Source organism: Acromyrmex echinatior, chromosome 15 (assembly GCF_024713525.1).
Source record: "Acromyrmex echinatior isolate Ae372 chromosome 15, ASM2471352v2, whole genome shotgun sequence".
In the NCBI taxonomy this organism is placed as follows: domain Eukaryota; kingdom Metazoa; phylum Arthropoda; class Insecta; order Hymenoptera; family Formicidae; genus Acromyrmex; species Acromyrmex echinatior.
In genome coordinates this window covers 3,085,985-3,109,318 of record NC_141866.1, presented here as the reverse complement: position 1 = coordinate 3,109,318, position 23,334 = coordinate 3,085,985, and the positions used below count along the sequence as shown (strand labels likewise).

The 23,334-nt window shown below is 30.9% G+C and overlaps 1 protein-coding gene and 1 long non-coding RNA gene across 4 annotated transcripts in view; one reads left to right on the top strand and one right to left on the bottom strand.

The window, feature by feature from the left end:
* The first annotated feature begins 2,224 nt into the window (after nt 1–2,224).
* On the top strand, nt 2,225–19,629 carry LOC105149357 (uncharacterized). 3 transcript variants are annotated; one of them, XM_087414013.1, is made up of 9 exons: nt 2,228–3,003; nt 4,668–4,842; nt 6,689–6,806; nt 6,920–7,064; nt 7,152–7,239; nt 7,456–7,885; nt 8,558–15,678; nt 15,946–16,084; nt 16,281–19,629. In XM_087414013.1, the coding sequence occupies exons 1-7, from the start codon at nt 2,928–2,930 to the stop codon at nt 12,500–12,502; spliced, it is 4,977 nt and encodes a 1,658-aa protein (XP_087270139.1). In that variant the 5' UTR covers nt 2,228–2,927; the 3' UTR covers nt 12,503–15,678; nt 15,946–16,084; nt 16,281–19,629. The 3 variants fall into 3 exon arrangements, with proteins under 3 accessions (XP_087270140.1, XP_087270139.1, XP_011060009.1); XM_087414014.1 differs by having other exon boundaries at nt 2,225–3,003; nt 4,642–4,842; nt 8,558–16,084; XM_011061707.2 differs by having other exon boundaries at nt 8,558–16,084.
* Nucleotides 18,824–23,334, bottom strand: part of LOC105149360 (uncharacterized) — a 13,075-nt gene continuing 8,564 nt past the window's right edge. The window contains exon 4 of the long non-coding RNA XR_015547613.1: nt 18,824–22,596. This is a non-coding gene — a long non-coding RNA (uncharacterized LOC105149360). The remainder of the gene's footprint in view (nt 22,597–23,334) is intronic.

Sequence of the window (23,334 nt, the reverse complement as noted above, 5' to 3'; positions counted from 1 at the left end):
TCGTATCGATATTGATTCGGCATCAATTTGATGATTCATTTCCCGTTGGATAATATTTACTTTTCAAAAATAAATTTTTTTTTTTAAAGTAAAATATTTTCTCTGTACGAATACTTTTTGCATTCACTGTATATATTTCGAAAGACGATCTCTATTTTGCATTAATCTTGAACGATGTACCTTCTATTGTACTTTAAGAATTATACTCTAAGAAAAAGCTCTTTCTCGCATTTTTTATTTCGATTATACGTAGAATCTCCATTTTTACGAATTGGATTCAAATTTTGATCTAATTTTTCTTATACAAAATATTCCAGAAATTAATAGAATAGAAAGGAGGTGGTCTCTTATGTAAAAATAAATCAGAAAGATAAAATAAAATTTTTGTATAGAGCTTTGTTTTCGAAAAGTTATAAGTTTGAATATTTATTAAATGCGTGTGTACACTTGACTAGTAATCTGTTTGATTCATCCAATCTGACTATTCATTGTTATTTTAACATCAATCTCTTTAGTATAATGTAAAATAATGCAGCAAGTTTCAATAATATATTTATTTTATTAATTAAGAAATTATTGAAAATACGAAACAATTTTACTGTATATTTTGTATTTATTTTTATACGAGGAATTACTTCTTTGTATCACGGTTTCCAGAATACCCTATATACTAGTAAAAGTATGTCAGTACTTCGAAGAATTTTCGAGTTATAGATGATTAAAGGAAAAGTTCGAAACGCTCGTTTTATGCGTCAACATATGTATAGTATGTCTTAGTACGTTTCAACTTTATCTGATGTTTACAAACAGTATCCATCGATATTGCAGCGCGGTAGCATTGAAGTCCGCACGATGCGAATATTTCGAATATTGCCTTTAATAACTTTACCAACTTTAAAACTAAAGTATATAGGACATATATTCATATGTACGTTTTTTACTTATTTTAATGTGTAGATTTATCGCTTGAAATGACATTTATTTATGAATCACTATATAATCATTTTCGTTAATCTCAATAACGTTTTTAGTCTGATTGTAAGAGTTTTTAGTCGCCATTTTACCATTAAATTTATAATATCAAATTATACTATTTTGAGTTTTTTATTTTTATACTATTATATCTTATGTATATGTATTATAATTTGAGTAAAACAATAGAGTTAAATGATTTAACTCTAGAAAATTTATTAAATGTATTAATTTTAATTTTAATTTGGTTTATTATTTACTAAATGCGGCGCGTAGGTCAATTTGGATTTGAAACTAACAACGGCAATGGATTAATTTACATTTTGATCTAGGCTAATATTCATAGTCTGTGCTTATTTCAATATTGTCTTAAGGAATGTTTTGAGACGCTAATACAACAATCCTCTGATTTACTCAACATCTGTAACATCTCAAGACTGGATTTAAGACAGCTATCTTAAATACAAGAATCAACTATGAATAGCCGTAGACGAAATTTAAAAGTAACAAAATGTTATTTAACTGAACGGATTAGATTATCATTGTTCCTTCGATATCTAATAATGTTGAATCGACGTGAATGAATCAATGAAAGCATAGAGCGACCCCTCTTTCGATAGAGAGGCTGTCGAGCAGAGTGTTGAGACAATCTATTGTATCGTCTTTTTGCCTTCCTATCCTCCTTCTTTCCTAACTCAAAAGTCATTACTGAATGGTTAACCGATACGACGACGCGGGAGTAGTGGAAACAGTGGCGTGCACTCTCACAGTTACGCGCCCCGATAATGCGAGAGAGCGCGCGATTTCAAAACACGCTCCGTCAACTCGACTCCGAACTCCGAATCGATCGAGTCGTATCGCTGCTCGTTCGAATTCTCTCACGAGTCTTGCGGCTATGTTAATATTCCCGAAGTGCGTATCGATATCCATTCAGCAGGGAGAGAGCACCCTGTACTCCGGCGCTCGTTCGAAAATTGCGAGCGAGTATTGGATTTGAGTACCATCACGCTAGGCCAGGCTAGGCGGCTGAATAGTAGGCTAGCGCGCGTATGCCCCATGCGCCGCAATTACTTAATTGCTCGTATCTGATTGGGCCCGCCGCGGGGGAGGGATAACGGTGTCCTCGGTTCGTGATTTGCGCGCCGCGCGTGCAACGCGCTTCCATTGGCCGGGTTACCTGGGCGGCCGACGAATCAGCCATTCATTTCTGGAACCCCCGCACTACCGACGCTAGTAAACTCCGAGAGTGAGAGAGAACGCGAAGAGGAGAGAAGGCGCGAGAGACTAACGGCGCCGAGGTACGAGACGCGCGCGCACGCGTTAGAGAGAGAGAGAGAGAGAGAGAGGGAAGGAGGAAATGAGAAAGAGAGGACGGCGAGTATCGAAGTTTCGAATGCGCCCGACAATCCCGACATCGATAGCTAGCCGCCGTCGCAGCGCTGCGGCAACGCCGCGACGCTTCCTCGCAGTCCTCGCGACAGTACGAGGCCGACGCGCTCACGTGTCACAGAAATCGTAGCGTAGACGAGACGAATCAAGGGAAAAAGAGACAAGTAGGAACGAAAGAAAGGGGAGGGGAGAATAGAGCGAGCGGGAGAGAAATATCATCGTTACAGAACGCGTCGTGACAAATGCCGGATAACAAATAGAAAAAAAGAGACGGAACAAGGGGGAGAGAAAGAGAAAGGGAAAGAGAGAGAGAGGGAGAGGAAAGAACCGAAGCGCCGGTCGGAGTGTTGGAGTCGGACGGTGGGGCGTAGGGCACGCTCTCTCGCGGTATTTACGCCAAGCGTCAGTATCAATATGGCCGTTGATGTGAGCGCAGTGCGCGCAGAGACGTGGACGCGATAGTAGTCTCGTTTCGATCCCCCTAACATGAGGTATACTGCAGCCAGGAGGGACGCTTTTACGTAATACCCGGATATAACGAACGGTACCCGGCACGTACCCGCAAAATGAACTGCGCCGCGCCCGAGGCGGTCGCGACGGCAGCAGCCGCCGCGAGCGGCGAGCAGGTCGGTGCGGTACAAGGTACGTGATGCATCATCTTCTTCGCCGCGTCGCATCGCGTCGCATGGCGTGTGCGAGCAACGTGTCATCGTCCGTGCCTTCGCTTCGCGCGTGTTCGCTAAGAATGACCGAGGAACGAGACGTTGATCGAATGTTTACCGAGAGCGTAGACTCTCACGATCGCTCAAGATTTCGTTCTCGAGCCAAGAAGAGAGAGAGAGAGAGAGAGAGGGGAGGGAGAGAGAGAGAGAGAGAGAGAGAGAGAGAGAGAGAGGGAGAGAAATCTCGTCGCGATCGATTCGTTTGTCGCCGCTGTCATTCAACCTGTATACTCCGGACTCCGCGCCGCACCGCGCCGCGTCCCAAGATTCCCGACTGTAAACGTAAACGTTATCGTTTCGTCCGCGTGACTCGGACCGCTTCCTTCGCGGTCCGCGAAGACGCCGCGCGACGACCGCGAGAAACCTGATGGAGTTTTCGACGCCGACGCAGCACGAGGACGTGACTCGAAAACCGAAAGTGTGTGGTGCCGTCGACCATGAGATGAGGGAACGACCGCGTGTTTTCATTCCAAGGATGAAAATGAAAACGCGCTCTTGTTTGCCACGCTGGAATCTCGTGCTCCGAATCGACGCACGTCTCACAATCAGCTCCGGCGCATTTGACGTTGTTTGCCTCGCTCTCGCCTTCTGAGAATAATTACGACGGGGAGTCGGGGAGTCGGGGAGTCGCGCGAACGTCGCCGAGGGTATTCCACGAATTCGCTGCGCTGGTCGACCCCGAGGTCCTTCCAAGACACAATATGTCCTTCGGAGTTTGGAGATTTACTATCTGCGTGTTCGTTGCTCGTTCTCTACGACGACACTGCTTTTGTCGGCTTTCGTACCGATGATTCGTGAACGGTCGATCGATACGATCTTCAATTCAGGAATTTCAGAAAGTGGTCGTAAAAGTTTCACAAGTTTTAAAAGTCGGTTTTTCATGGTGACTTGGGAAAGCACGTATGGTGACTTGGAACTGTCGGGGTTCACGTTTCTCTCACCCTCCCTCGAAAACTTCACACACACAGTGAAACGGCTTGGAAAACGTGGCATTCAGCTGTGAACGTTATAGAAATATACAACCGGCTTTTGGACAATTTATCGTCTCAGACATGGGTCTCTCTCTTTCTTCGGCACCTGCCGCAGCAGATGTTAAGAATGGTCAGGGTTTGTAAGAAAATGATGGGCAGTTTAGAGACTTGTGTGAATTATAATACTTAAGAGGATATAACAATATATCGATCTTTGTGTGCATCGCTTGTGTGTGAAAAAAGAACTTGCTTTTTTTTTCTTTCTTTAATCGACACGACAAATTCCGACAAAATACTCGAATGAATGAAACTAGTAGATTTGCTACTAATAGATTTTGCTAACTTTAATAAATCATTCGATAATATAGTACGCTATCATCATTAGCTGGCATATCGTTTTCTCCGGAATGCTTCAATAATCGGTAAAATGCAATCTTCTAGTTGCGACGGAGATACTTGGTATTCTGTCAATCGATATTTAATGTCTTTATACATCTTTCGCCGCTCTCGGTAAACGTTTCGAGAATGCGTTGTTCGTTGCTCGTTTCTTTTGTGTCTTATTGTGATTGAAACATACTTATTAAAAGATTCAAACGTCTGGATTGATGTCTAGATATCAAAAACGCAATGTTTAACAATGAAGAAGGGTCTAAACAAAACAGTGGCGATGCAAAATCAACAACTGTAGAATTATTTCCATGGGTCTCAGAATTTAAAAAAATGTGCAAATGTATATACGCGAAAAAAAGTATGGCTTCTTTGGCAGAGCTTATGCAGTACTATATCAGGTAATTTACATTCGATATTTTATGTAATACTGTACGCAGTTCACCAGTATTATCATCCTGAGCACTGGTGTCACAATATTAGGTATTGCATTATAATATACGTTTAATGTGTAGCAATAATTGATATTCATATATAAAAATAAGCAACAGATTTATTTATATGAAATTTGAGTTATTGAATAACTTTGGAAAACTTTCTATCAGATTGTATCCAGCCGAGCAATATTCTTATATGGTATTAATATTTGATTTAATTAATAAAATAATATTATATGTTTTTATAATATCATATTTTTGTATTAAAATAATTTTCCTGAAAAGATAATTATTTTAATAAATAGCTATAATATAAATTGTAATAAAAGAAAAGAGTTACGTTTTAACGACAATATAATGTTTTTTAATAAAATGATTTTCATATATAGTTACAATTTAAATTAAAAGTTGTTTTAGAAGCAGTAAATTTAATAATTTTTAGAAGATAATAATGATCTTAAACTTTTAATGAATTTTCTAAACAGAATGTGATGTCTGTAATCAAAAACTTTAAATGAGACAATATAGTAACAATTCTTAAGATAATATGAAATTAACAGACTTTTTTAATGTAATAATTTTTTAAATACATATATCATTCTAAATAGCTTACTGTTGCTTCTTTTTCATTAAATTGAAAAACATTAGCTACATGCGTTACACACACTTCCTCTATATGATATCATTATTGAACTGATCTTGAGGGTCATCATGCTATTGCATTGACCCTCTCAATAGCTTAATCAGATTGTGTCTGAAGGTCGAAAAAATATTATCTTATCTATTACAAGACGATGTCTTAAAGCTGCAAAAGAATTTTTCTTAATTTTATGTAATCATTAATGAATTTCATTTTATTATTTACGTAATAATATAATTTACAAACACGCAAAGATTTATTTATAGATTATTGAAAACATATATAGTGAGAGCAAAAAATATTCGTACAAAATTTTTTATAAAAAAAGTCTTATTTGTAGAAAATAAACATTAATTAGTAATTTTATACAATAAATTCTAACATATACAAATGAACTTCGCATGTATTTCTGATATTATAAGCTAAATTTCTTGACTGTACGAATACTTTTTGAGCATTCAAACAATGAAACTTTTAATTTTCACTTATTTTTCAGATGATATATTTTCTATAATTAATACACATCTTTTTGGTATATATAATTTTAAGAAAACAGTCTATTTTATACTTTATGAATAAATTGTTAATTACCCAGCAAAAAATGATCATCAATTAAACGTCGAATCGACGTCAAATTGGTGTTGAAATTATCGTATCGATTCGATAACTCATTTCTCACTGGATAATATTTAATTTTAAAAAATAAAGTTTTTTTAAAAATATATTTTCTCTCTACGAACTTTTAGTACTCACTGTATGTCGTTTCATTAACAGATTCTATTTTACGGAATGTTACAAGCTAGATTCTAATATCGCGATTATATATATAAAAGCATAATATTTATTTTTCCAGAGAATTATAAATTTTATACATATATATATATATATATATATATATATATATATATATATATAGAAATATAAATTATACGTACTAAAATTAGATTAATGTGGTATGAACATATTTTTTATTATATGAATATATTTTTACACACATACATATATATATTTGCTTTAGATAATTATCTAAACATATTTATTACCCATTCTCTGCACAATTCAAGTTGTAATTAATGTATACAGAAATATATTTTAATGTTACATACTGAACATCTAACTTCAATATTATACATTTATTCAGGAGATGTATATCTCATATTTTTATTACAGAAATGTAAGTATCAGTGTGAATGAATGTTATACAAAGCCTTTACGAGCAGCAAAGTTGAAGGATTCTATTAGTGAAACCTTACTTTTGTTCTTATATATCTATCGTGAGCTTTCTGAGGTAAGTTTAGCAGTCTATTATGTTATATTTGTATAATCTTCTTTTCGCTCTATGCACATAGCGTTTTGTAGTAACCCTTCACATTTAAACAAACGACATTCATCATTTTTCAGGACCGTAATAAATCTATTTACTTAAATAATATGTCCGATTTATTGGCATTGTATATAGATATGGAATTAAAAGCTTCAAAAAAAAGTAAAGAAGGTCATAACAGAATTTGCACAAGACTTATTTCTTGTCTTTATGTATATTTAGGTATGTATTTTAAACGTTACATACCCTGTATACTTAATTCGCTGAAGTTTAATTGATATTGATAAAATTTTTCTGTATTTTATCTAGAACATTCCACAGAGCATTTGTTAGATACTTTGATAAAAATACATTGTATGTGCCAGGGTTATCATCGTATTTTAGACCCAATAATAACGTAAGTATATGATATAGAAATGTTCGAAATTTTATTTGAAACTATCGATATCTTGCTACATTATTTATATCATTATTCAACAATAAATTACAAAACATACAGATTTTATATACATATATCAGCCAAAATATATTTAAAGATTTATTTTTTATATAATTTTATATGTTTCAAAGTTTTTCATGTCGTTATATATCTATTTCTTTTATTTGATTTCAGAAAAGTAATTAAAAATATTCCAAAGCATCCCAAATCAAATATTATGTATATTCGTTATCTTCTTATTTATTGTCTTTGGAAAAAAATAAATAGCAATTTAACCGCAAAAAATGACATTACTACAACCGCAATTGCCTCTCTGGGAACACCACCAGCGGCTTTCCCACCATGCGTGTTAAAAGATATATTACCGAAAGTGCCAAAGTGTCAACCAAAATATTCAGCAAAATATCTGATGCGGCGGAAATTTGATATAAAAAAATGCTGTGAAAAATTTATACAGTTCTGTAAAGAGAGCAGAGGAGATACATGCCAGCAACAAAGTGAAAATGCAACTACATGCCAGCAACAAAGTGAAAATGCAACTACATGCCAGCAACAAAGTGAAAATGCTACAATTCCAAGTTCATCCAAGAAGACTACTTCATTGGTACGTACGTAGTATTCCAGACTTGTTGTGATATTTATTAATGATATACTTTTGAGATCACTTTAAGATAAAAATTCTGATATTAAAATAACGAGACTACTATAGTTTTTAAATGAAAAATATTTAAAATTGAGCAATCAATTTCTCCGACATTCATACCTCATAATATCTCATAGTAGTGCATGTAGCATTATGTTAATTTCGACAATATAGCATTGATATTTGAAATAGCATTGATATTTTTACTTTTGTGCAATGCGCCTTATCTAAGCATGTCAATTTCACACAAAAAAATCTTAAGAATCATTAACGAGTATTACCATAAATTATCTCATATATATGTTACGCTGTCATGTTTCTTATAAATATTGTATGTTTTTATATAATTCTAAAACTATTTCTGTTTAAAAAATTATGTTGAATCTTATTTATATGTACAAATAAAAAATTACTTTTATGCAAATTATCAGAAAACCTTTATACACAGAATCCTTATTTAGCTTGCCGTAATTAGTAGAACTTCATGTACGTAATGAGTAATAATAAGAAAAATTAAAAATATGAAAGAATTTTTATTATAGTTTTTTTTTCTTATTAAAAAAAGATTTGTATAAAGGTAACAGGATTGACATTTTTTGATAAGGAAATAATGAACTATATATATTTTTTTAGCTGGAAGTTACATCACGCGAAAATAAAAATACAGAGTGTATTGAAAATAAACTTGTTTCTTCAGATAAAGATGTAGAAAGTAATTGTGTTGTGTCAGATAATTTAAAATCTTCAAATTTAACAGAACAAACAAATGTTAAACCTTTAGGCACAATTTCTACAAATATTTCTGTAACACGGACTATCTCTAAATCGGTGAAACCAAAAGTGCTTCCACGAAAGAAGGCTAAAAAATCTAATAAGATTGTACTAATCGATCTTACAACTGACGTCGCTTTCGAACGATGCATAAAGAAAAGGAAATCGAGAAAAGTTGCGTGGCTTGAAGAAGTTAAAAAGAACTTTGACGCGAAGTCGATAAGAGCGTCACGGAAGATTAAGAAACAACAAAAAGCAAAAAATTCTTTGAAGAAAATAACTAATCAACAATTGGAAGATTCGCTTCAATCTGTACATGCCACAGAAAATACAACTTTGAAGAATGATTCGAGTACATCTACGATACAGGACATGAAGTTAAATAACGAACAAATAAAATCCATGCATCTTGATGCAAAACATAACAATACATCAGTCAATGGTAATAATACAATATCTACAAAATTGGTACATACGAATAGCAGTGACAAAAGTGAAACTGTCGATATGCTGCACTGCACAGTTTCTTCTTCTGTAATTGTTAATAGACCACAGTCTAATAAACCAAAAGCTTCAAAAAATTCATTATTGGATATTTCGAATGACGCTAATAAAGTTAGCAAATGTCATGATGTTAATATTTTGAAAGCAAAGAATAATGAGAAAATAAATGATAGGGATAATACACAGACTGTGATTAAACGACTGATGGAAAAAGATACTCCGCCTGAAAGTGAAACCCATAAAAGAGTTGAAAGTTTAAGAAAAACCTGTGATTTAGGAACAGAGCACTCTAAAACTGTAAATACTCCTTCGATATGTGCCCAAGATAATTCCAAAGATGAAGATAATAGCTCTAATCATAATACTAACTATCTTAGTACAACTAAAGATAAATTATCTTCACAGGTAGCTTCATCTCTAGAGCACACGCACTGCAAAAACAACATACAGAATGAAATAAATGATGAAAAAATGGAAGATTTTGGAAACAATGAGAAATGTGTGCAGGAAGATATCTGTGAAATACAATGTTTGAAATCAACCACAGTTGATAGTGAATTAAGTAAAGAGAAATTTGCAGTTTCTACGACAGTAGCCGAAACTCTTACTACAACAACTGTAAGTAGTGTGGAAATATTAATAAATGACGCAACAGAATCTGAGCGGTTGCAACAATCATGCATTACTGGAAATACAAGGCACCCACAGGAATCTGAATCTCAAGATAAATATGTATCAACAAGTCACGATATTGCAAATAATACTGTAAGTATTAATATAACGAATGGAGACCATTCTAATGTACAAACAGATTTAAAAGTTGATACTTGTGTCGAAGTAAGCGATGACGTAAAGGATAGCAGATTCCCTAATTGTAAAATCAAAGAAACTATTTTTGAAAATCACACAGCTGATAAGAAAAATATTTCTAATATCCTTGACATGTCACTGTGTTCAAAAAATGAAAAAGTCAATGATATCGATTCGAAAGCAGATCATAAAGAAAATGTAGAAATTGAATCGAACAGGAATTGTGGTAGAGAATGTAATATAGAGGAATTAGTAGAAAGATCTTCTGTACTGTGCAAAAAAGTTGACCAAATGCATGATCATAAATCACCGAAAGAATCGTACAAGATATCACATATGAAAAATATTCAGGATTCATCGGGGGATAAATGTATCATTCAAGATTCAGAGTTACACGATAATATAGATGGGCTTTCATTATTAGCCAATGTTATCGCAAGTCAGCATGTATCTCATCTAAAAACCGAACGTGATTTAAAATACGAACAAATCAAAGTCAAGGATTATGCATCGTTAAGAAATTCTCCTAATAATCAAACTACGGATGATGAAGCTGATACCAATGATTCATCGACCGTTTCTCAAATTTTGGAGAATCCATCCACTGAAGTCATCAATAGAATAGTTGGGATTTATCCAGAAGACGCATTAGACAAAGTAGCGCTTCATGTTGAAGTGACATCGACAACTGATCCCGATGACCGCGAAAACGATCCAAGCAATAGCGTTTCGCATATTGTTGAAACTACTCTCAATTATGAAACAGACACGATATCCAACAATTTAAGTATGGTGGAAAACAATGTACAGTCAATAAAGGAAAATACGAACGTTATATTAAACGGTGAAACAGTCATGCTCTTACAAAAGTCTCCCAATAGTAATTTATACATTATTAATAAAGCAGTGGAAAATGCACGAGATCATAATAGCGACGATGAGAGTTGTCCAATTAAAGAAAAGAACTGGATGATTCCACCGGAAGATTATGCATCGTTTGAAGTTGTTAATACATCAGAGCATATTTCGTTTAATTTGGATCTACCGCAATACAATAAGGAATTATCGTGCCAAGAAAATAAATATTCTGTCGGAAGGAATAAAGGTATAAAAATCGAGCCTGAGGAGGAAAGCAGCTTAATGAGCATCACAGAAATGAAATCTTATGGTAAAAAAGGTTCATTGTCAGCCGATGTGTTACCTGCGACGTCACAAATCTATCAGGACACGAATGTTGCGAATATTAGCATCAGCAAATCAGTCGATAAACGAAAATCCAAATCCATTCTTACTTATAGGCAGAACATTAAGCAAGAGTTCAGCAATCATATTACGCCTAATTGTGGAATACAAGGGTGCAACGGAATACATTCGCATCCGCATGAAGTAATTGACCCGCAACATTCGTTACATATTCCGGTCACTCATCCCACGACAATACCTTCGATTTACGGGAACTGCGCTGCCGGCACAGATCTGTGTATGCCATATCACAAGCATTGCACCTCAGTGTCGTGTAGTTTACAAATTAATTCTACTACTTCGCTCCATTCCCACACGAAATCCGCAAATTCATGCGGGAGATCACACTGCTCATGTCTAAATTGTACGTATGACATAGTCACGCATTGTAGACAGTGTATACACCCGGCCACAGACTCCCACGTGTCTTGCATTGAAAGTAATTCTTATTTTTTGCCCACACATTCATCAGTACAAACATCCGCCGTCCAAGAGCACGATAGGACAAAAAGCGAAGCGGTAATAAGTAAATTATACGACGATCAAATATTGCGTAAAAGAGTACTACAAAATAATACGTTGGAGAAGTTGGATATGCCGCGCGAGTCAGAGAAGTTATTTAAGAAAGATATGGAGAACACGTTGCCGTTGAAAAAGAGATTGAAAGCTCATGCCATGATGTCAATGGCATATGAGAAGGTACCTATCAAGACAGAGAAATTGGATAACTATCCTGGAATTCCCATGATGTCCATAGCAGCCATAGAAAAGATAGATGGTACACAGAAACATCCCACGCAAATCATTAAGTCATATGAATTATCCTCTAATGAAGAGGATAATCCACACGGCAGCTATCACTTCAATTCGAATATAGTGCGAAGGGATTACTACAAAGATATCCACATTTCTAATACACATAATCTTACGAAAGAAAGTACAAGAAATCACGAGCGTCAGTTTCGACCGAATGGTGAGCAGCCTAACGCAGTGTGCCTAGAAAGTTGTCAGGACAGGATACCTGCGCAGCGCAGAGACGTCACAAATCCAATATCTCTGAAACATATAACAACGGAGACGATCGAACAGGATAGCGCGTGTAAAAAGGCGAAAAAAACGCAGTCGTCTATTAGACAAACGAGAAGCTCAAAAAGAAACGTTCCTAAGGTAAATTATTGTTACACCGATGTTGATCCAGAATGGAATCCGTCCGGTGAGTCAAAACGAAGACGTAAGAAGACTAGTCGATGATCATTACTATTTCATTACGAGAAGTCACTGCTGTAAAAATGAAAGAGAAAATGGAAGCAACCTGTATAGAGGACAAATGTGTTCTTCAAGCTGTGGCACTGTAAATCTGTGTAAATATATGTACAAAACAGAAGCGAAAAATAACTCGTCCTAGAAGATTTAGAGATAGATCGTTCAGCAGCGTGTTCAAGATTAGCGTCAGCGAAGAATTACATTAGCTATATATAGAAGACATCTGCATAAAATATTTTTGATGTTTGGTTAGATATCGCTAGAAGCAAGTTGTAGAGAATTTTATTCCGTTAAATCATAGTTTAGACGTTCCTAGTTGTGACAGTAAACGTCGACATTTTTGTTGCGATCATATGATTTATTGTCATATATCTTTAGTATATGGCTACATATAAGAAAATGTTACAATTCAAAACAGAATTATTGTTAAATTATGTTAAAAATATAAAAAATACGTGTCAAATATTTTTATCCTTTAAAATTAAATTTTCAATAAATTATTTCTTTACAATATTTGGTAATTATATAGAATAGCATACCCAACTAAAATCTTAATGAAAATACACTCATCCGACGCGTTTTCACTCAAAATGAAAGAATCTAGCAAAAAAATGGGGCGATCGATTCGTGAACCGAGATATTGAGCGTTAAAGTTCGAGATTTTAGAGATTAAGATATCTGTCATTCCGACTCGCTGCAGCACTACGTAAGATCTGTTTGATTCTTTTTCGAAGAATAAAAATGAAATAATGCAATAAGTTAGAGTGAGACAGTTGTAGTTTGGAGCACTTTCATCTGATTGGTCTATATTTTAGGATCTAATGAAATATGCCAATCAAATAAAAAACCTTACTAAGCGGTCAGTAAGCGGTTGTCGTTCTGGAATGCTTATACTTCTCTGCTGTAGATTGATTTAGGCTGTGGTCAAAGTTTTGATACAAATGCTTTGAAGCATTTGATGGACCAATTAGAAGAAAGAATTTTACAAACTGACCGATTAAAAAACGCTTTGAAGTATTTTTTAATTGGTCAATTTGTAAAATTCTTTCTTCTAATTGATCTATCAAATGTTTCAAATTATTATATTTGTAACGAGACTTCGACCACAGCCTCAGTAGAGTAACTAAATAAAAATCCTTGGCTTGCTGTCCAAGATGTAGTTGGACATGTAAAATTGTGGCCGAGGTTTATCCGAAAATTGTTCTGGGATCGCAAATTAACCGATCACAAACGAATGATTCTCGTAAATTTCTCTTTTGTAAATGCAATATCGGAAGATTTTTTTACACATCTTATCCTTTACATACAAAAAAATGTATAAAAGATCGGAAACGCGCGATTCTTTACAGGATTTAATTCATGAGGTAATATCATTAATTTTAATTAACGAATTAGATAATACATAATGAAACATTTATAACATTTTGTAAAATTTATAGGAATTTGAACGACCACGACGAAGTCATGTTTATAGCTTTAGTGTGTATTTCAAAGAAATGGATTTAAATTTTAATCCATATAAGAAAAATCAAAGAAGTATACATTTTAAATAATAAGCTCTATTCTATATCTTTTAAATATATAGCTCTAAAACACAAAAGTACTACTTTAAAAACAACATTTCATTATTTTAAAAATAATTTACTGTTTTAAAAACAACAATTCACTACTTTAAAAATAATTCACTGCTTTAAAAACAATTCACTGCTTAAAGAACAATTTACTGCTTCAAAAACAGCAATTCACTGCTTTAAAAATACAAATTCACTGCTAATGCAAAGAAGTGTATTGTTTTTAAGGCAGTGAATTGTTTTTAAAATAGTGAATTGTTGTTTTTAAAACAGTGAATTGTTTTTTAAAGTAGTGAATTGTTGTTTTTAAATCAGTGAATTGTTGTTTTTAAGGTAGTGAATTGTTGTTTCTAAAGAAGTGAATTGTTTTTAAAGCAGTGAATTCTTCGAAAAAAATAGACCTTACGTATATACATAGCGCTGCAATGAATCGGAGTGACAAATATCTTAATCTCTAAAATCTCGAACTTTAATCGCTTAATAACTCGGTTCACGAGGCCGACCGCATTTTTTTGCCAGATTCTTTCATTTTGAGTGAAAACGCGACGGTTGAGTGTATTTTCATTAAGATTTTAGGTGGGGGTATGCTATTCTAAATAATTAATCAATTTTTATTTGATTATACAATTTAATATAATTTTATATTCAATTTAATATAATTCCTTGGATCAGTTATTTGAGATACGTTTATAAAATATTTTTCTTATTCTTGAATTTCTTTTTTCGTTTTTTATTTGTTAATATTTAAATTTACAATATCGCGCTTGTCTTATGAGATATTCACTTGCGACCATATATCGATATTGTAAGTTTTTTTTAATTTGATAAATATATTTCTTAAGATATATTCTTGCTGCTTTATATATAAATAAATATAATAATTCATTGATACAAGGTCTGTAAAACCGACGATATTTAAACTTTGATTCATAACTAAAAAAGTTCTCATCAAAGTATAAAATTTTTATCAAATAAAAATAAAAAACTGACAATATATATATATAGTCACAAATGGGTCCTTCATTGTTAGCTGAAAGTAAATTTACTATAGTGCTTTCGTTGAATTATATTTTTAATCAAATAAATATTTTTATATAATGATGACATTTTTGTTAGAAATAATATTATTTCTTTACTAAAACTTTAACTCAAATAGCGACACTGTTATAGAAGCGAGCAAGACGAATTTAACTGTAGACTATATATTGTTGATTACATTTTCCACATGATAAAATTTCACGTTCTGATTTTTGGCTACTATCGTAACTGGGTATGTCTAAAACTATGATTAAACATCGTTTCTCTCTACTCTTGTGATATTGTAATTGATATAAGGCTTTGTAAGATAATATTTAAATTTTAATGTTTTTCTATTGTCATGGTTGCAGCGACGTCTGTCGCAAGCTATAACTTTCTTAAGCATAAAATTCTTTTAAATTTTTGTAAAATAAAATTAAAGTTTCTGTATAGTGTTTTCTGTATGAATATGTATATATATATTACATATATATATATTTGTACATACATAATCAATGCCAAACAGAAACTTATTTGGTGGAAACGTATTTTGAAGTAGTATCATATTTTTTAAAGGTAAGGTTATCTTATATAATAGCATATTAGTTTAATGACTTGTTTGCTGACATAAAATGTTTAGACAAAATGATATAAAATCAAACATATCAAAAATATTATGTATAAATGTGTTTGTATAGATTATTAACTGTTATTGTATTATCATTATGTTATACGTTACTTTTCTTTTACAGTTATTACAATTTTAGAAAAACACTAGATATTATTGTATTTTATTATGCATGAATAATTTATGATGATAATTATATGTGAATTCTCCTCCAGGTTCCTGAAGAATACAAATTTAAATTCAGGAATGTAATACGACCAGGTTGACGATTAAAAGTTAAAAGTGTATTCAAAAATCCAAATTTTCATTGAACACAAATAGGATAAACAATGTCTCAGGAGCATGTTTGCATAGGTAATTCTAAAGTAATTATGTATACGTATATAAAATTTTGTATTTTAAGTATCTGATATCAAAATTTAAATATTATATTTCATAGTCTTATAGTGTTATAGTTTTTCCAATTTGTAATAATTCATAGAGATACATATACGATTTCACGATTTATTTTACACATTTATTTATATGTAACATATGTCTTATATTTCAGAATAATTATCCGCTTATACTTGAGTAACTTTGGGCAAGTGTTTAATGCAAGCACATAATGTCAATAAATTCGCCAAATGGTGCAAAATTATTTGTATTGCCGTACAATTATAAAAACTGGAAATGTTTAATTTCTTCCACTTTATAATCTGTCCTCTTATTATATATAGAGACGCAGCCCTATATTATATCAAGAAAAAAGCTATTGTTTAATATAAACTTATATACATACAGGTACCTATCAAAATAAGTAGAGTAGTCAGCCGATTCGTATGATAACAAAAAACTTCAGGTCCCGTTGAAAAAAAAAGAAGAGATAGTATGTTATATAATTGAAAGTAATCCATATATTTTTTCTGTAATACAAATGTCCATCTTTCGTTAAAACGCGAGCTACGCGAGGGCTACATGAGCTACGTATTCTAAAAAATAAAATGACCTAATCGAGCTTGATAAATAAAATGAAACTGAGGCATGCAAGGAAAAATGCACAATTTAGATATCGATAGTTACCAAGATAGAAAAGCTTTACAACTAGCAAGCATCGTATAGCTTGTTCCTATGTAATTATTTAGTATTTCAGTTCATATATCTGGAGTCTTACTTTAAGAACTGATTAACATTAATATATAGCATTTAACTAAATTATATTAAATTTAACCTGAATTTTTTATGAGATACATTTTTAAGGATATAATTTTTTAAATGTTATATATTATATTGTAAATGGTTCTTATGAAAAAAAATTGCTCATGCTCATTCAATTCTATATGTATATCTTATGTTAATGGTTTCAGAGTATCTATTACTATTAAACTTTTTTTGTTATAATGTGTATCTGATCTGAACAAATTAAGTCACATTGCAGTCCCTGTGTTAAACCTGAACCAGTCAGCGTCATTATTTTATTCTAATATAAATGTTCTAACTACGTTCAATTATTTCGAGATAGATTTGGTTCAAGTAATGCATAACTTCAGTGCCATATCCCTATACCTGATCTCATATCTGTGATCATTAGCTAAGCGGTAGCTAACATTTTGTTGTACAAAAAGAAAATGTACCTTGTTAAGTAGTCTATTTGATAGATTACTTGTCACTGTCACACTTGTCATCATTGTACATTTATTCGTCTTCATATAAATGATTGTAGTTAGAGATTTTTTTTTATTGTAGACTGCTATACCTCTTATGTTTACTACAATACTGTTTTCTTATTTTCAACTATTTCAACTAGATTTTAAATTATATTTCCTACACTTGACTGAAAGACGCGTCTTTTTCATTACCGATAATGATTTTTTATTGTTATGTTTACCGATAATGATTCTTATTGTTATTTATTTATTAATTTACAATGCGATAAGTCTGATAGGCTTAAGTTTAACACAAATTTATAAGTTACTATAGCTATAAATAATTAGTTCATCAAAATTGCCAAAAGTCTTCATACATATGGATCGAATATATATAGATCATTAATCATAAATACATTATTGTACGCATAAAACATTTATTAAGGAAAGTCTGACGTCTTAAACTTTAATCAAGTTAGTATAGTAAAGTACTTTACATCAGATGCCTCATTAATTCGTGTTCATCAAAAATTCAGTATTCTGTATGCGTAGAACATCTCTTTCGTATAATGATAAATAAACCTGTATTTACCTATATTTGTACATTATGTGCATTACATAAAATGTCGACTGCATAAAATCGAGGTAAATATATTGCACATATGATAATACTATTATATTTACCTCTTTCTATATATTATACTCACTGGAACTATAGATTCATCGCTATTATCTACGAAATAAGAATAGAAATGTTAGAAACTCTCACACAACAGGGTAAAATTAATATGCTTTTGATGCTTGCAGCATCGGGTTCATTATATTTTACATAAGTATGTATACTTATTAACTAAAAATAGAGTATATAGAGAACATACCTCTGAACAGGGTAAAAGCGAAAAAATATTCGGCATGCTTATAATGTTTGTTAGTTCATATAATTACAGATACCTTCTTTATTCAGAGATATTGATTTATTTTACAAGTGTATCTAATTATCACAACTTTTTCTTTCAATTTTAGTAAAGCAGTTTTATTACGTCAATAATAAACATCGCCCAAGATTTGTAAATATTTTTAGGTACATGTTGGTCACATCCGAATGTGTTTATTACGCCATTATATTGCAATCACTTTTCTATGCAAACAAGATGAATGAGATTTTAGTATCATTTTTTCCACATATATATATATATATATATATATATATATATATATATATATATATTCTATGCTAGAGAATAAAACAAGTATTTACGAATTAAATATACATAGTGAGAGGAAATGTATTGAATGCTTCTAAAATGATAGTAGTAATTTAATGCTCTTACATATAGAAATACAAGTTCTGCTTTTTAATGAAAATGGTATTTCTTTTTGACTAGATTATCGAAATGTTTCTAAACTGAATACTGAGTTTTCCAATTGATTTTGTACAATTGCGCGTAATAAATGAATAACTCGAATGTATTAAAAATTGAACTTTTATTCTTTTTTTCAGTCTCTGCATTGTTGTACATTGTGAGTTTAACTTATCACAATATAATATTTTTACGCATAGAACGCAATTAATACAGGAAAATTAATTTATCATAGATCTACATATATATACAATTATTGAACTTATACGTGAAAATTTACGAATACTCTTGTAAAAAAAATATTAATGGTTTATACATAAAAATTTGAATTCGATAAAATTAGGAGATGTATTACATAACTAACAAAGTATTCGACTAAATATCATTATATCTTTATTAATCTAACTGCATACTTAAATATTTTACGCAGTACGAACGATAAGCGAATGAACTTGTTTTAAAACCATGTGAAAGCATCGTCTAAATATATATTCTGCCTTTCATATTGATACTTTACAAAGAAATATAATACAATAAAATATAACTTGTATAATTTGATAGACATATAATGAGTTTGTATATTATCTCGAAACTCTTACACATAAACTGCATAATCAGGTCTGACTTCTTTTGACAAATTTGATAGAAGTTCCTTACACAGTACATACAGTATTTATTACACAAATATTTTGTATATATAAGAATGACGAAAAAAAAAGATACAGCTGTGTTCTTAGGCCTAGAGGATGAAGTTGTAAATAAATAACATTTTACTATAAAATTTGCAGAAAAGGAGAGATTAGAATTACGTTTTAAACCGCTGACATGTACATTCAATACAAAAACATGTACAATATAATGCAATAAAGGAAACAGTTTTAAAGCTTCCATTGCACTATTCCCAAAAAATAAATCTTCATTTATCCAAATGCGATAATATCATTTAATTCTATGACGAAGCAATGTTATTGCTTGCTTAAGAGAGCTGATATTTGTTATTCATGTGTTAATGATTATTTAGTAATATACTGAAATGTATTATATTGAATTATATATACTCGCACGTACGAATGCAATTTTTTAAAATATATGTTTATCAGGGCACTGTATTCATTTAAGATAATACTAATAAGAATATCCTTCTCCTCTCGGATAAACTTTATTCTAGAGAATATATTTCATTTATTTACTATCTACTGGCTGTAAATTATAAATTATGCAATCTTTCGAATTAAATTATGTATATATATGTATATGTTTTTTTAGAATAGTGATCCATTCAGAAGTGAGGTTGTCTACAATAAATATAAAATATTCGAGGTATAAGCGCAACAGAATAAATTTTCACACACTTTCTTTTTATACATTACTATTTACATAGGGCGTGGAACATGTGCTCGAATTTATGTCATTCTGTGTATATATGCTCTTACAATATGCAACTTTAGAAATATAAAATATTTTCTTCTGTAACTTATACGCATGCAATTTAAAATAACTGTCTATTTTGCAAACATTTATGCACGATTACTTTGTATCATTTCTATCTTGCTAAAAGTCTTAAAGAATACTTGTCCTCAATGCATTTGAAAATTAAAGGAAATGTAATAAAAAGTAGATTATCTTCACAGCAATAATATGGCAAGCAATGATCTTGTAATTTTACTTTGTAAAATATATGAAAAAAAATAGGAATGTATTTCTTAAAGATTCGTTATTAAGCTTATATTATAATGTCAGATGCGAGGCAATATATGATTTATGATTTTCTATGATTCACAATAACTTTATCTACCTAATTATTGACAAATCTAATTATAAACAAGTTTCGAAACTGTGTTTTCACATAATTTGTTGAATTCAAAGTAGTGTTTATATCACATTTTCAAAACTTAATTTTCTGAATCTGTTCACGAAAGATCATTCTCGCAAACTTGAATAAATGTTTTTCTGACATCATAATTTATAATAGCATTATCAAATCTTAAAACATTTTGTTCAATATTAATATCAGTAATACGTCTCCCTTTATCAAGAGGATTTTTATCTACTTGTACTAAATATGAGGTACCATAAAATCAGTCTCTACATTAGATATCGACAAAGAAATGTACAACAAATTAAATTTTAATACTAAATATCATAGGATTCCTCTTTGTATGAAGAATTCATCAACCTCATCGACTAGACACAATAAATTATTAATTCATTTAATATATAAAACTATATTTTTTTAAATAAAATTCCAAGTTATTTAATTAAAATAACTTTTTAACAACTAAAAGACTTCATACAAATTTGATTTGATCCAGATTTTTACGTATTAGAAAAAAGTGCAGTGAAAATAAATTACATAAGGAAGTAAATATCCTTTTATTGCCAAATAGCAATAAACGAGCACAATAAAATGTTTAGCGACTCAATTTCATATACTGTTCTATATTATTTCGCTAATGATTAAATTAAGCTAAAAAAAATATAGGAAAAGCAGTGTACATTAATTAATATATAGTACATGAAAATTATTATTATTAATTCTGTTTGTGTATATGTGATTTTTTCAAATTGTAAATTTTCCGGATATTCAATACTGGTATATTCAAAGTAATAATTCTATTAATTAATATAATGATTAATTATTTCCACCTTATTTAAAATTTAAGGTAAAACGTATTTTCTTTAAATATAATCCGTGTAATAAAATTTTTTACTAGTTCATCCCTATTAATCTACTTCTGTAATAACTTTGGAAATATACTTCAGAAATTTAACTCTTACCAGAATAAATGATATTACTACTGAGAATAGTTCCTTTTTCTTTTCAACACGTATATCGCATTATATTCATATATTTACTTAATATTTAAATGCAACTATAAAATAATATATACGTATATCTATATACATAAAATACATATTAAAAAAAATCTGCCAAAAATGCTTCTTGACCATATGATACAATTATAAATTAAACATAACTTAAAAAATATTATTTCTCTCTTTATAAACTTTTAATCTTATAGATTATGTCTGAATAATTGTACGAATTATATTGCGTTAGCGTTGCCACCTAGACGATCGTTTTGACTCGGTATCAGAAAAAGAAAAAAGTTAATGTTTATGAAATCACACATAAATGATTTATGAAAATTATCAAAACAAGAAAAATCCAAAAATATTATAAGATAAAAAAAAATGATTAAATAATAAAAAGCAACAAAATTTTGACAATCACGAAAATATATAAATTATATAAATGATATCCCGGGAAAAAATGTTATATATATGTGGGCATATTTTATATGTATAATTATGTATAATTATATATAATTATATATGAAATATTTTTTCCCGGGATGTGCGCACGATTACATAATAAATATATAAATTATTATTTTTATTGACTTCATTTTCATAAATATTTGCAGTTTTAACAAGCTCCATATTTTTAAATTTCTTGATAAATTCATAAAATTCTTAACAGTTCATCGATAAATATAACATCGTAATGTATACATCTTATTCGAAACGCCCTTCTTAGTTTTTTTCCAATGCCGTACATTCAAGGAATTTTTTTCATTAAAAACTACATAAGACGTTTTTTCATAAGATATTTTATGCAACCTGGAGAAGTAACGAAATCCAAACTCGGACATAAATCTTCAAAATCCGGAGTTTTTGGTTCGAACTCAAAAAGGTGGCAACCCTACATCACGTTGTTTAACATCTTGGAAGCTTTTAATGTAATTTTCGGTATCATATGTTCAATTTTTATTTCAATCATCAAATTACGACTTAGCGTAAGTATTTAAAAATTGGCGACTTAGCGTAAGTAGTTAAAAATTGGCGACTTCTTCAGGATAAACGACAATCAATCACGCTGTAATAAACAAATGCATATGTGATAAATATAATTTCTTTATTACATTTAGACCTTTGTGATCCAATCCTACTATATTAACAATTTATGTCAAATGTTCTAATCAAACAAGATCTAAAAAATGACATCATAAGTAGATCTATAATATCCTTTAATTGCTATTTAAATAAAGCATGTATAATTTTTTTAAATAGCTTTTTTAACTTCGCAACTATTGTATTAGGTGTTGGAATTAATTCGTAGCGTTTTTAATGAAAGAATGTTATTTATTTCACATGAGCATTAAAAAATACATTAATGAAAGTACTTCCCATCACTTGTAAAACGCTACGAATTAATTCCAACACCTAATATATGAAAATTATTTAAATTTGGAATATTTATTTCTAGAAAAATCGGATCACAAGAAGCCTGAATATATTGAAGATCTCATTGCAAAATTCGTTACCTCCAATAAAAGGTTACCTTAGAAAAATTTGATATTTATAAAAATAAATAATAATGAATAACAATTTTGTGTGAAGATTAAAATACTAAGTACTAATTATATCTACACAATTAAAAAATAATTATTACAGTTTAAAATTTATATCTTACACAAACGCTTCTTTTAAATTTCTTTTATTGTATGTTATTGTATACACGAATTGAAAATGTTCTCGTAATCTAAGACGTAAATTTTCGTAATTATATACAACAGAAACTGATAATTGCAATTTTTGTCTATTTTTTAAATTA